Raw genomic sequence first — 13,634 nt, 5'->3', positions numbered from 1 at the left:
TTCTCTCGCCCAGGCTCCAGAGTTAGCTGCCAAACTGATGAGTTTTGGGGCAGCTCCTGAGCAGAAGAAGGTATGTCTGCTTTTCTGATTCAGGACCATGTTATTGTAACTCCGGCTCATTTACGGGGATATTAAATATGTTTGTTTTACTTCTGTGAAATATCTAACTGAGGGAGTTGAAACAAAAACAATGTTGATACCGAGTCTGTACATTGAACGTTAAGATTTTAAAAATCTCACATTACATACTAGAACCTAAACATGTTGTTTCAGTTCTTATATTCTTATTAAACCATTAGTAAACTCTTATCAATATTCTTAACCGATCTCACTGTCTTCTTCCTGTTTCGCTTAACTATCTTTTCCATTTTGTTTGCTTTGGTATATGGTCTGTTTTTTCCTTAAGCCCAACATTGTTTTGGTTTATTATGGCTTGGAGGCAGGCTAATATATATATAATTGGTCTATGTTGACCCCTCAATGCCTGCCTTTGTCACACTTTTTTTTTTCCCCTGTCCCCCAACTAATTGCCCCACCACAAACCCCCACACGCTGTGATGCCAAATGCCACACTTCAGTAGAAAGTGATTGATTGAGAAGCAGAACACCTGAGCATTGTTAGTTTAATCTGTTTTCACTCCTAGTTCGTTTGCTAAAGTCAGTAATAGAAATTGATTTTTTTTGTGACACTGTTTCCCTTCCATTTGGTCCGGTTGGTTTCACATTGCACCGCTTTACAAACACATCAAAGTATTTAAAAATGTGAGTGTTCTTTGATTGGTCAGGATTTTGGCATAGTGTGATTTTGTGGGTGCTTCTTATTGGTTTTTCCTCTGCAGGTCATCAATGTTTATTAGAGAAAAGATCAAATACTATAGTTGTTGGCTTCCACTTTATAATATGCTAATATTCTTAAGTTTTACACTAATAGGTGTATATTTAGAGTCATTTATAAAATGCCAAAACCGATAATTCCAGTTCAGTAACAATTTATGACATTTCTGCATGCACTTATGGGGCCATTTCTAATGTTTATTGAGAGAAAATATTCCTGAAAATGGAACATTTTAAAACCTTGAAAAGGAAACCAAATACATGTGTTGATAAGTGTGCTCTAGAAATAAACACATTTTGTTCTGCCGGGCGAAGTGGTCTGTATTTTTCAGCATTATTTTCAGATTCTTCCACAGTCTGGTTCGTTTTTAATACGAATATTAAAAATGAAACTATTTGGTCTCTTTTTTTTTCAAGCATTTTGGTGCAGACCTTCATAAAATTGTGTTCTCGCCAGTCACAAACTGAACCAGGTTCATTTGGATGAAGACTGAGGCGCCTGATTTTTGTGCCATTGATCAGAACTAGTCAAAAATAAAGAAAATGTTTGCTTGGGCATGAAAGGCCCCATCATCTTCACCACACTTTATTTCTTTTATTATTTTTCCACCTCATCATTTACTACACCCTTCTCCTGCCTTGATTGCTTTCACTGCCCTTAGAGCTTTTTAAGGTACAGTAGGGAATATGCTTTTAACTCTACCAGCTGTTACTTCTTTCTCTTACCCCCCCCGCCTTTGTGAAAGAGATCCCTCTGGGTTAAGCACTGCAGAAGCGCAGTCTCCCCCTGGTTTCCTCTCTACTCTGTATTCCAACAGATAATCTGATAATAGCTAGAGATACTCCTACCAAGCCCATTTGGATTCACACTAATTTGTCTGGGAAGGATTATGAGGAGAGACATACAGAATGTGCACACAATAAGAGATACTATAACAGAGCTTGGCACATTTGTTGTTTTCTGCTGTCCCTTACTTTTAACGTGAACCTGACAACAGAATCCTTCACATTGCTGTAACATAGGCACTCTATGTTATTTATCTCGTCATTAAAAAGAAACAACCTTATAAAGGAAAGTATAGTCCTGTGCTGCCATGTTAGAGTTAAGAGTGGAGTCAAGACCATCTTAACCCAATTATAAAGTCCTGTTTTATTAATTCATTTATATGCAAGTATGTTGTATGTAATATGTGGTTACACAAGAGAGGAATTTAAGACTGGGCCAGCTGATGGATCCTGGTAGTTTAAGAGGTTAAAGAAGCTTTGAATCTGTACTTTAGTATGTGACCACTTACCATAAATGCCATTTAAAGCCCATGGATTGTTAACTGGTCTCATAGCTCCTCTGGACTTGGTGGATGTTTGGTATATTAAGACAATCCTCATTCAAAGGAAGCCATTCATTGTAAAAAATGTAAAAAGCGAGAGAAATGCAAGGTGCATAGTCGGGAGTGTTGCCCACTCATAGCGCCGTGGTTCCTGGTTTCTCATGTTCTCCTCATGTCCATGTGGGTTTTCTCTGGGTTCTCTGATTTCCTCACATCCCCTAAAGCATGCCAGTGTGAGGATGGACAGCTCTAAACCTCCTGTGTGTGTGTGTGTGTGTGTAAGACGCATTGTGATGGAGCAGGGCATATTTACATCTTGTTCTCAGTGTTCCTGAGATAAGCTTCGGCTCCGCTGCAACCCTTGCCAGAATAATGGCGGTTAATGAAGATGAATGAATGAATGAATGAATGCTTCTTCTAAACTTTTTAACAAAATGTTAAAACATTTTATAAGCTCCGTTCTCTTTCCCTCCACTGTTGATGCATGCTCTTGTCTTATCACTGCCAGTGCTGTTCCTGAAATATGTCCTAATCTTCTTTTTGACTGTGAGATGAGTCATGATGCAGATACCCAGGAGTGTTTTATATCAGCTGTTTTTCCAGTTAATGTCCTCTATGGGAGTGGGACTAATTACAAATGTATTTTCTCTGGTACTTCACTGCGTGTATGTAGCTTACACATCAATGCACTGAATTTTCAAGTAACATTATCCTGTAATGAACTGCTAGTAGTGCATAACTTTTCATTTCTGAAAATGTTTCCGTGCCTAGAGATGTACTACAGATGTACTGCAGATGTACTACAGTGCAGGCAAGATGTGTTTGCATGAGTGAAATTTATGGGACTGTCAGCAGAGCTCCATTGCAGGTGCTGGAAGTGGAAGAGGAACTAACTTTTATTATTTCATCCGCAGTTCATTCAGAAGCCCTCCCTCCCGGAAAATGGTGATGATAAAGAATATAAACCTCACGATCTGGTGCAAAGGCAAAAGGTGCAGGTGCAACCCAGCGATACATGCACGCCTGCCAGGAGAGCCAAGCGGATGAAAGCTGAGGTAGATCAAGCGCATTAAGAAGCACAGATGCACAAACATTATCTCAGGACACATTTACCATTTGCTTAATATAGTTGTTACGCTATAGTTACTTGCTATTACAAATTTGCAGTAAGAATCATCTTTCCTGTCTCATCCCTTTCTAGTCTGGCTGTGGGAAATCAGAAGGGTGTGCAGGTGGAGAGGTGTGTGAGAACAGGCCCAATCTCAGGAGACGGATGGGCTCTTTTGTAGCAAAACCTGAACCAGGTGAGCTGCTGTTTCTGCATGTCATACAACCTAATCACATCATTATCATGGTCTTTATTCTTGTCAATATAATTATCATATGTATAGCAACCTTCATACATAAAATGCAGCTGAAAGTGCTTCTTGAGGAAGTTAAAAAGATAATATGAATCAAGTAGGGTACATATGAACAGCAATAATTATGGATGGATGGCTGTATAGGTAGATGGGTAGCCAGAGTACTTTATTGAGAATAATAGAATAGATTAAAATAGTCCTTTTATTTATTTATTTTCTATTGAAATAAATTTTTATTTTGCACATATCTCAATCAGAAGTAATAATTATAGCATTTACCCCCAAAATTGAAAAGGGACAAAATCACTTTGAAAGAATTCATTCCTATTCTTTTGAACTCCAATTCCACACTCTACTTGGAATTTAAAATAATTATAAGTTTACAATGGGTTAAATGAGTTTTCACTTTGATTATCTCCATAATCCACATCAGTCTCATTATCTGCAGTAAATGTTACTTGGGTGTTTTTTTCTTGGGAAGTCTGACAAATTTCCTCCTGATTGTTATGAGTGTCAAGGCCAAAAAATGAACAAAATGCATGGTATCATGCTAGAGCTGATTTTTAAAGACAAGCTCAACTGATTTAAGCTCTTTCGTGTTGTGTCAACAGTAAAGGAAGTACCCATTCAGATTAAACAGGAGCCTGTGGAGAGAGACCTGCAAACTGAGCCAGAGAAAACCAAAATGCGCTATAAGAAAGGCGCTCCGCAACCACCCGTCAGCGTAGTGAGTCTCCTCTTACTGCCTCAATTTGCTTCTTCTCTCTTTCTTTGTTTATCGAAGTATTACCCTCGTCGCAGGCGTGTTGTTTTGCTTGTATTTCCCCGTTTGTAAGTCGCTTTGGATAAAAGCGTCTGCTAAATGAATAAATGTAAATGTATAAATGCACAACACTGATACCCAAGATTCCAACACCTCTTTCTTTTTCCCTCGTCTCATTTGATTTGCTTCTTACTCTAGGTGGACCTGTATGTGTGTTTGGTATGCGGGAGTGGTAGCGATGAGGATAGGCTGTTGCTATGCGACGGTTGTGATGACAGCTATCACACTTTCTGCTTGATCCCACCCCTTCCTGATGTACCTAAGGGTGACTGGAGGTGCCCCAAGTGTCTGGCACAGGTGTGGGAAGCAGGGGCCTGTCTGCCACACCCTAATGTTTCACTCACTAAACCAGGACCATGCTTGTCTAATAGTAACATCATAGTCATTGTATCAATACAGAGTCAAGTCTAATTACTTATGGCCTGCAATGTATTAGGGGTAAAAAGCTTTGGCTTATTATGATATAGTGTCACTATACAAATGAATAATGGGAATAATGGGCATAATTCAATACACAACAGTGCCAAGTTAAATGTATTTTATTTAGCAATTTTACTGTGGTAGCTTATAGCACTAACAAAGCTGACTTGGGAACATGCAGGCAACTACTGGGGTTATTTGTAGCTTTTGTAATGTTTTCAGTATTGATAGTTACTGATAGGCAGTGATCTATATATATACAGTATCTCACAAAAGTGAGTATACCCCTCACATTTTTGTAAAGATTTGATTATATCTTTTCATGTGACAACACTGAAGAAATGACACTTTGCCACAATGTAAAGTAGTAACATTTAGCAAGCTGTACACTCACTACTTTACATTGTAGCAAAGTGTCATTTCTTCAGTGTTGTCACATGAAAAGATATAATCAAATCTTTACAAAAATGTGAGGGGTGTACTCACTTTTGTGAGATACTGTGTGTATATATACACTGTAATATGAAGACCTGTACACCTGCTCATTTATGCACTTATATAATCAGCCGATCATGTGGCAGCTGCATAATGCATAAAATCATGCAGAAACCGGTCAAGAGCTGCAGTTAATGTTCACATGAAACATCAGAATGGGGGGGAAAGCATGATCTCTCTCACTTTAACTGTAGCATGGTGGCTGGTCCCAGATGGGCTGGATTTTCAGACACTGTTGTTCTCCTGGGAGTTTCACACAAAACAGTCTCTAGAGTTTGCACAGAAAGGGGTGAAAATCGAAACTGTATAGTTGAAGACTGGAAAAAGGTGATGACTGGGTGATTTTATTTATTTATTTTTTTCTAATCTAAAGAGTGATTATACAAGTTATTTTGTCCTTCCTGGCAGCTCGAACCAATCTGGCCAATCAATTTTCCTCTGACCTCTTTTATCAAGAAGGCATTTCCAACTACAGTGCTGTCACTCACTCAGTATTTTTTGTTTTTCATCCCTTTCTTGTAAACTCTAGAGTCTAGAATTGTGTGTGAAAATCCCAGGAGATCAGCAGTTTCTGAAATACTCAAACCAGCACATCTGGCAGCAACCACCATGTCATGATTCAAATCGCAGAGAATCACACACTTTTTCTCCATTTTGGTGTTTAAACATTAACTGAAGCTCTAGACCTGTAGCAGCATGATTTTAGGCATTGTGCTGCTGCCACATGATTGGCTGATGTGGTAACTGTAAAAAAATGAGCAAGTGTAAAGGTGTTCCTATTAAAAAATAGACTTTGTGTGTCATGTGAAAAAAATAAGCACACCCCATGGAAATTTTGGACATTTTGGACAAGAAAAAGAAACAAATCCTTTTTGAAACAGTGCCTATTAATGAAGTTGATATACTTGAAGAAAACCACAAGGAAAATGAGCTTTGTCAAACATTTATTTAAGAGAAATATCAATAGATGTGATATGATATTCTTCTGTGGAAAAAGTAAGTACACCTTTGGCCTGAGAGACTAGTATTGCTCCCTTTAGCAGAAATAACTTCTTGTAGGCGTTTTGAATAATTGTCCAGCAGGCTAGCTGGTATTTTTGAACACTTTTGCATGCAATATTCTTTCAGTTGCAAGATGTTTTAGGGTTTTCTTGCATGTACTCCCCGTTTCAAACTTTTGGACAGATGGCTTCACATGATCTTCAAGCGCTCTTTGATATGATGCAGAATTCATAGTTGAATCAATTAATGCAAGCTGTCCAGTCCCTGAGGCAATGAAGCAACCCCAAACCATAACATTTCCACCACTGTGCTCCACAGTTGGTATGAGGTGCTTCCTGAAAAGCTGTCTTTGGTCTGCGCCAAACATGTCTGCTGTTACTGTGGCCAAATAACTCTATTTTTGATTCGTCTGTCCAGAGCACGTTAATCCGAAAAGGCCTGGTATTTGCCTATATGCTCATTGACAAATGGTCTTCTCTTGGGCTGAATTTGCTGGGACAGACAGTCCTGGACAAATTGGCAGTCTTTGAAATTAACGACTTCAATAACGTTTTTAGTAAGAGAAAAAAATGTTGTGTTCTGGCACTCCCCCTTCAAATATTTGTTGTCACCACAAGGAAAGACATCTAATTGGATGTTTGTGACCTCTGAGTCTGAGGTCACCTAAATTCTTGTATAACACTTGGCACTTTCTCTCGCCCAGGCTCCAGAGTTAGCTGCCAAACTGATGAGTTTTGGGGCAGCTCCTGAGCAGAAGAAGGTATGTCTGCTTTTCTGATTCAGGACCAAGTTATTGTAACTCCGGCTCATTTATGGGGATATTAAATATGTTTGTTTTACTTCTGTGAAATATCTAACTGAGGGAGTTGAAACAAAAACAATGTTGATACCGAGTCTGTATGTTGAACGTTAAGATTTCAAAAATCTCGCATTACATACTAGAACCTAAACATGTTGTTTCAGTTCATATATTCTTATTAAACCATATTCTTAACCGATCTCACTGTCTTCTTCCTGTTGCGCTTAATCATCTTTTCAGTTTTTGTTTTGTTTGCATGTTTTGGTGTATGGTCTGTTTTTTCCTTAAGCCCAACATTATTTTGGTTTACTATGGCTTTTTCCTATATGCTCATTGGCAAACTGCTCTTGCACAGGCTTTTTTTCCTGGCATGCCTCCCATACAGGTCAAATTTTTGCAATCTCTTTCTGATTTAATAGAAGCATGCACTTTTTGTTGCAAGTTGCAAGACATACTAGCAGATACTGTGATGAAATTTTGGGCTTCTTGGTGACTTCTTTTTGTATCAGACGGTCTGCTCTTGGACTGAATTTCCTGGGACGGCCAGTCCTATACAAATTGGCAGTCGTTTGAAATCTGCATCATTTGTAGATTATTTTCCTTACAGTGGAATGATGTATTTCAAAGAATCTAGAGATCTTTTAAAATCCCTTGCCAGACTCCTAGGCATCCACAACCTTTTTTCTGAAGGCCTTACAGAACTCTTTAGATCTTGGCATGATGACACCACACACCTCAATAGCGAAGGGAACACCAGACACTAGATATAAGAGGGGTATAAATAAGACCGGTTCCACCTGCACGCCCTAAACAGGTTCTGATCACTGACACCCTGTTTAATCTTGAACATCTGATTTTAATTTTAGGGCTTAGAAGGTGTGATTAATGTAGGGGTGTGCTTACTTTTTCCATGTGACCAATCTGTTTTTTGTTCATTTAAATTGTGAAAATGACTATAAAGTGGCAACGTTTTTAATTGGCACTGTTTCAATGAGGATCAAATGTTTGCTTGTCCAAATATGTCAAAAAATATATATCTATATCTCATACAGAAACACATAACCATATACACTGCGCATGAATCCTTGTACAGTGCATGAGGATAATACAATAACGTAACACAACAGAACAACGTCTGACTTAAATCCTTCCTAAATCCTGGTAAATTTGCAGTAAGGAAAAAGACTGAAGTAAGTTTGAAAAGATTTGGATTTACTGATTTGCAGTATGTTTCTATACAGGAATGCAGTAAGCCACAGCAGGCATTTGGCTTCGAGCAGGCGCGCAGAGAATACACTCTCAAAACGTTTGGGGACATGGCTGACTCGTTTAAGTCTGACTACTTCAACATGCCTGTTCATGTAAGCTCAGAAATACCCAGCATGTATGGTCAATTAGGATTGACCTTGGAATTAATTACTTGTTTTTTTCTACATATTTTTATTGCAATTATTGCTACCTTATACTCTTGTGTTTGTGTCTGTGTATGTATAGATGGTGCCCACTGAGCTGGTAGAGAAAGAGTTCTGGCGGTTGGTGGCCACTATCACAGAGGATGTGACCGTAGAGTACGGAGCCGATATTGCATCCAAGGAGTTCGGCAGTGGCTTTCCCATTAGAGGCAGCAAGTTCAAGGTTGCACCACAAGATGAGGTAAAGTAAAACATGGATACAAATATAGCAACACAGTACTAGATAGATTTTCTGGGAAATGTATTTTATAAGAACTTCTAGAGCACACACATCTAAATCACAGTGCTGGACGAATGGAAAAAGAAAGTGGAGTCCACACACTGGTAGTTTCATTTAAAATAAATTTCATTTTCAAGAACTGAATGCTTTTACATGTGCATATATATAGTATCCAACAGGCAGTACATACAAATAGGACCCACATATCATGTGATCAACATGCATTAATTGAAATATTTATGTATACATGTTTTACATTATATTGACCTGACCAAGATATTGACTATTGCCCTTGTTACGGAAACTTATGTGACTTTTTATTTTTTTATATATATATATAATTTTTTAAATAATAAATGTTCTTACTTTCACACTTTGATAAAAGCGATATGAAAAGGAATTAGGAAACACTGATTTACATGTATGGGTGTGACGAAGTGTCACGAGCCCTTTGTAATATCTCGATATATCCTACAATATGAACTGTTCTTTTGTACACTTTTGTCATGGCAGCTTTGTTTTTGTTTGTGTATTGTAGAAGTACTTGAACTGTGGTTGGAATCTTAATAACATGGCGATGATGGCGCCATCCGTGTTGACCCACGTGACAGCTGATATATGTGGCATGACCCTGCCCTGGCTGTATGTGGGCATGTGCTTCTCCTCTTTCTGTTGGCATATCGAGGACCACTGGAGCTACTCCATTAACTACCTGCATTGGTAAATACCACTTTATTATGCTTTTATATATGTTCTGAATTTATTTAAGCAACTTCCTTGGCCAGAAATATTGTTCTAGCCTTCAGACTTTCTTTGTAAGTCCTCCGTAAAGTCAAGTGATGGTCCCCTATATCACTTACAGTGTAAAATACTTTAGTAAACATTTTAGAGGGTGAGTTTTGTTTGCTTGTGCCTGGAGCTCTGTAAGGCTTTGTTCACACAGCAGAGCAGGGAAAATAATAAATAAATAAAAATACACTGAGTAGCGTGTGTATATATAGGGCAAGAGAAAATTAGCAATTGAGTTATCTCTCAACATGGAGACTTCACTGCGATTGTTCTGAATATATTCAGCAACAGTAGCCGAAGAGGGTGGCATATGTTGTTTCTTACTGCTTTGTTGTTTCTACAGTTAGGTGACATTGCTAAAAGTGGTGTAAACTAGGCTTCCACATGATGATGCAACTTTGATTGTTAAAGCAACCATATATTTGACAGTAGCACAGAATCTGTTATGATGGGACACGATTTTCAGTGATAAGAGAACGATTCGATTTTTGCCGATACCACTGAATCTTCTAATACATGATTTAATACTCTCCGATCGATACATGACCAACTTTATATAGAAGTCAGTTTTTTCATCAGTTTTTTTCATTTTGAACAACTATTCAGGTGTGGCCTGGAAAATGCAGAAATTACCAGGCATTTTCCCATTTTATACTGCAGATAATCTCTGACTTAAATAAGATTTGACAAGAATTCATTTGAGCTACCTTTATGAACTTAACTGAAGCTTACTTTGCGACCGAGATTATTGTTTAATATATTCTCCACATGCTTTGGTGATATTAGTTCCATTTGTTTTTGAGGAAAAATATTTGACTAAGAGTATAGTTTTAAGTAGTTACTGGATTTCTGTAGGGGAGAGCCCAAGACGTGGTATGGAGCTCCAGGATTTGCTGCTGAGCAGCTGGAGGCAGTGATGAAGAAGCTGGCACCTGAGCTATTTGAGTCTCAGCCAGATCTTTTACACCAGCTCGTTACCATCATGAACCCTAACACACTTATGGCCCACGGAGTACCAGTGAGTCACACTCTCTCACTCTCTCTCTCCTTCTTTCTCTCTCTCTCTCTCTCTCTTTCTTTCTCCCTCTCTCTCATGCTCTCATGTTCTCGCTCTCACTCACACACCACACTGGGCATTGCACACACAAGCTTAACACGGACACATCTAGCTCGCTTACAGACCACATCTTCACCCCCCTCCCCACCAAACACACCAACACGTATACATTAGTAATGCCACATCCTTTCTCTTTTTCATGCATTCACACCAAGACTTGACACATACATGCCAAACCATTTCACACATGCTGAATGAAGACTGCTCTCTCGCCCTCTCATGTCATGCACTTGTGCACATACAAACGGTCCTGTATTTCTAACATTGAATCACTATTTTAATCACTCATGTGCTCATAGTTCAAGAATTACACTTCGCTTTTAAGAATTACACTCTGAGTTAATTGTAATTTTTTTTTTCAAGTAATCCTCCACTTTGTTTCTCAGATTTACAGGACCAATCAATGTGCAGGAGAGTTCGTAATCACATTCCCAAGAGCCTACCACAGTGGTTTTAATCAGGGCTTCAACTTTGCAGAGGCTGTCAACTTCTGCACCGTGGACTGGGTCAGAAAGATCTCTACCTGTCTTATGCATAAATGTGATATTGGAATATATCTGATCTTTGTTATCTTAACACGAGGCGATCAATTTCTATAATATTGTATCAGCTCATTTTTTTTATTAATTTAGTCAAACCTTTGATATTGGTTAGATAACTGTCGCCCTTCTTTTTCTGTAGATACCCTTGGGCCGTCAGTGTGTGGATCACTACCGCTTACTGAATCGTTACTGTGTGTTCTCACACGACGAGATGATCTGCAACATGGGTGTCAAAGCTGATCAGTTGGATGTGGTTCTGGCTTCAGCCGTGCACAAAGACATTGTGCAAATGATCAATGAAGAGAGGGAACTCCGAGAGCAAATCCGCAAATTGGTGAGAGTAAGCACTGACAATAAAATAGCTTGAACAGATAGCAGATGGCTGATTTCATTCTTTCTTTATTTTATTTATTTATTTGTTTGTTGTTTAAGTCCACAGTCCAAAAGCTAAAATGCGAAAATGACCAATCCAAAAAAACTGATTAATGTTCTGCTGGTCTGCATTTTCATTGATGTGTTGTGTTGTGTCTCCTTGGTATAACTCGGTCACAGCTGGGTTATAGTAAATATTATTTACACAGGCGTGATGTGGTTTAGAAAGTCAAATTCTTTGTATTTGGGACTCATCGTGTTCTATAGCACAAGACAATTTGTTTCAAGCTCCATTCTTTGTTGTGTGCTTGCTGAAAGCTTTCCTTTGGCCAAACAGAGATCTTGTTTAGCAGTAATTTTGAAGTTCCTCAGTTTTTCCCACATCCATTCTGTTTGGTGATCTGAATGTGCTCAGATGCTTTAATGAAATGCTTGGGTTGCAACGCTAATAGCCTACTTGCTAAGTACCATTTATTCATTTTACCATAGTTTTAAATATTCCATAATGAGTAATATTTGTTCTAAAATGCAGACTTTATTATTATCGTTATTGTTATTATTATTGCTAAACCAAAAACATCACCTTTACACTCGTTTATCAGTATGGCGTCTTTTTTTAGATTACTTTCATATGCATGAGCCTCTCCCTCTTTTCTTCTCTCTCTCTCTCCCTAGGGAGTGGTGCAGTGCGAGTTGTTTGAATATGATTTGCTGCAGGACGATGAGAGACAGTGTCTTAAATGTCGCACCACCTGCTACCTGTCTGCTCTCACCTGTCCGTGTCGACCGGGTGAGCAGGTGTGTCTACACCACGTTCACCAGCTCTGCTCCTGCCTTCCCTCCAAATACACAATGAGGTGAGTGCTCCAGCCTTTCACTACTCATTATATTATTCTACAGCATATATAGTGGAATTTAAAGAATTGGATGGTTTCATTCAATCGGTCTTTGTAAATCATGGAAACGTGATGGTTAGAAGGTTTACAAATGTTTTTATATATTTTTATATATATATATATATATATATATATATATATATATATATATATATATATATATATATATATATATATATATATATAATATATAATTTTTTTTAAAAAAATGTTTGTTTTTTTTTGTTACATTGCAGGTACCGCTTCACTCTGGATGACCTCTACCCCATGATGAATGCTGTGAAGCAAAGGGCTGACTCGTATGACGACTGGGCGTCACGTGTTACTGAGGTCCTTGAGGCCAAACTAGACAAAAAGCGCAGTGAGTTTTTGCTTAAGTGAATGGAGCTTGTACACCAGCACAGCGTTGGTGCTTGTTCTGGTACTACCACTGCCAGTGTTTAAGAGCCGAGCTATATTATCACATAATGCGGGAGTTTACTAACGTACCATGAAAAATAACAGCTATGCAAAGTTTGTCTCGGGCTTTAGAACAAAATCCAGTTCTGTTTAATTCTCTTCAAGCCATTTCTCTTCACAACATATTTAATATTACTGTTTTTATAATAATCACTAATCTTCAAATGTCCCTGTAATGTTCACTCTCTGTACTTTTTGGTTGTTATTTTTTGTTTGTTTCTTATGTGAAAAGATGGCCTAAAAACAAACAAACAAACAAATCCTAGCAGACTAGCAATGAAAACTGGAATGATTCCAGATTAGACACTAGCACCTTGTCAGAGGAAAAGGGCTAATGGATATCTCTCAATATTGTTCTTGAGAGATTACAATAACTAGTGCATGGATATATATGAGATGTTAGAAGTTAATAGTAAAACCTCTCCCTGTCTGTCTGTGTGGCTGGCTGTCTGTCTGTCTGTCTGTCTGTCTGTCCTCACATACTCTCTGTGCTCTTTTCCAGACCTGTCTGTGTTCCATTCTCTGCTCGAGGAGTCCGATATGAATGGATTTCCGGATAATGATCTGTTGCGTCATCTGAGAGTGGTCACTCAGGATGCAGACAGATGTTCGTCTGTGGCACAGCAGCTTCTCAATGGCAAGAGACAGACCAGGTACACACACACACACACACACACACACACACACACACACACACACACACAC

General features: G+C 38.5%; 1 protein-coding gene across 4 annotated transcripts in view; it reads left to right on the top strand.

Annotated features, from left to right (window-relative positions):
- kdm5bb (lysine (K)-specific demethylase 5Bb) overlaps positions 1-13,634 on the top strand; it is a 29,639-nt gene that overhangs the window by 8,458 nt on the left and 7,547 nt on the right. The window contains exons 5-19 of one of the 4 annotated variants that reach the window (XM_053625372.1): positions 14-70; positions 3,077-3,217; positions 3,364-3,466; positions 4,135-4,250; positions 4,485-4,643; positions 6,967-7,023; positions 8,304-8,423; positions 8,557-8,715; positions 9,293-9,474; positions 10,399-10,561; positions 11,047-11,166; positions 11,342-11,536; positions 12,250-12,431; positions 12,707-12,831; positions 13,432-13,582. In XM_053625372.1, the coding sequence (XP_053481347.1) occupies positions 14-70; positions 3,077-3,217; positions 3,364-3,466; positions 4,135-4,250; positions 4,485-4,643; positions 6,967-7,023; positions 8,304-8,423; positions 8,557-8,715; positions 9,293-9,474; positions 10,399-10,561; positions 11,047-11,166; positions 11,342-11,536; positions 12,250-12,431; positions 12,707-12,831; positions 13,432-13,582 (2,030 nt within the window). The remainder of the gene's footprint in view (positions 1-13; positions 71-3,076; positions 3,218-3,363; positions 3,467-4,134; positions 4,251-4,484; positions 4,644-6,966; positions 7,024-8,303; positions 8,424-8,556; positions 8,716-9,292; positions 9,475-10,398; positions 10,562-11,046; positions 11,167-11,341; positions 11,537-12,249; positions 12,432-12,706; positions 12,832-13,431; positions 13,583-13,634) is intronic. The other 3 variants (XM_053625374.1, XM_053625373.1, XM_053625375.1) reach the window with 3 other exon arrangements.

Source organism: Ictalurus furcatus, chromosome 5 (genome assembly GCF_023375685.1).
Source record: "Ictalurus furcatus strain D&B chromosome 5, Billie_1.0, whole genome shotgun sequence".
Taxonomy (NCBI): Eukaryota; Metazoa; Chordata; class Actinopteri; order Siluriformes; family Ictaluridae; genus Ictalurus; species Ictalurus furcatus.
The sequence above is the reverse complement of the archived record's forward strand: the minus strand, read 5'-3'. Positions and strand labels throughout refer to the sequence as shown.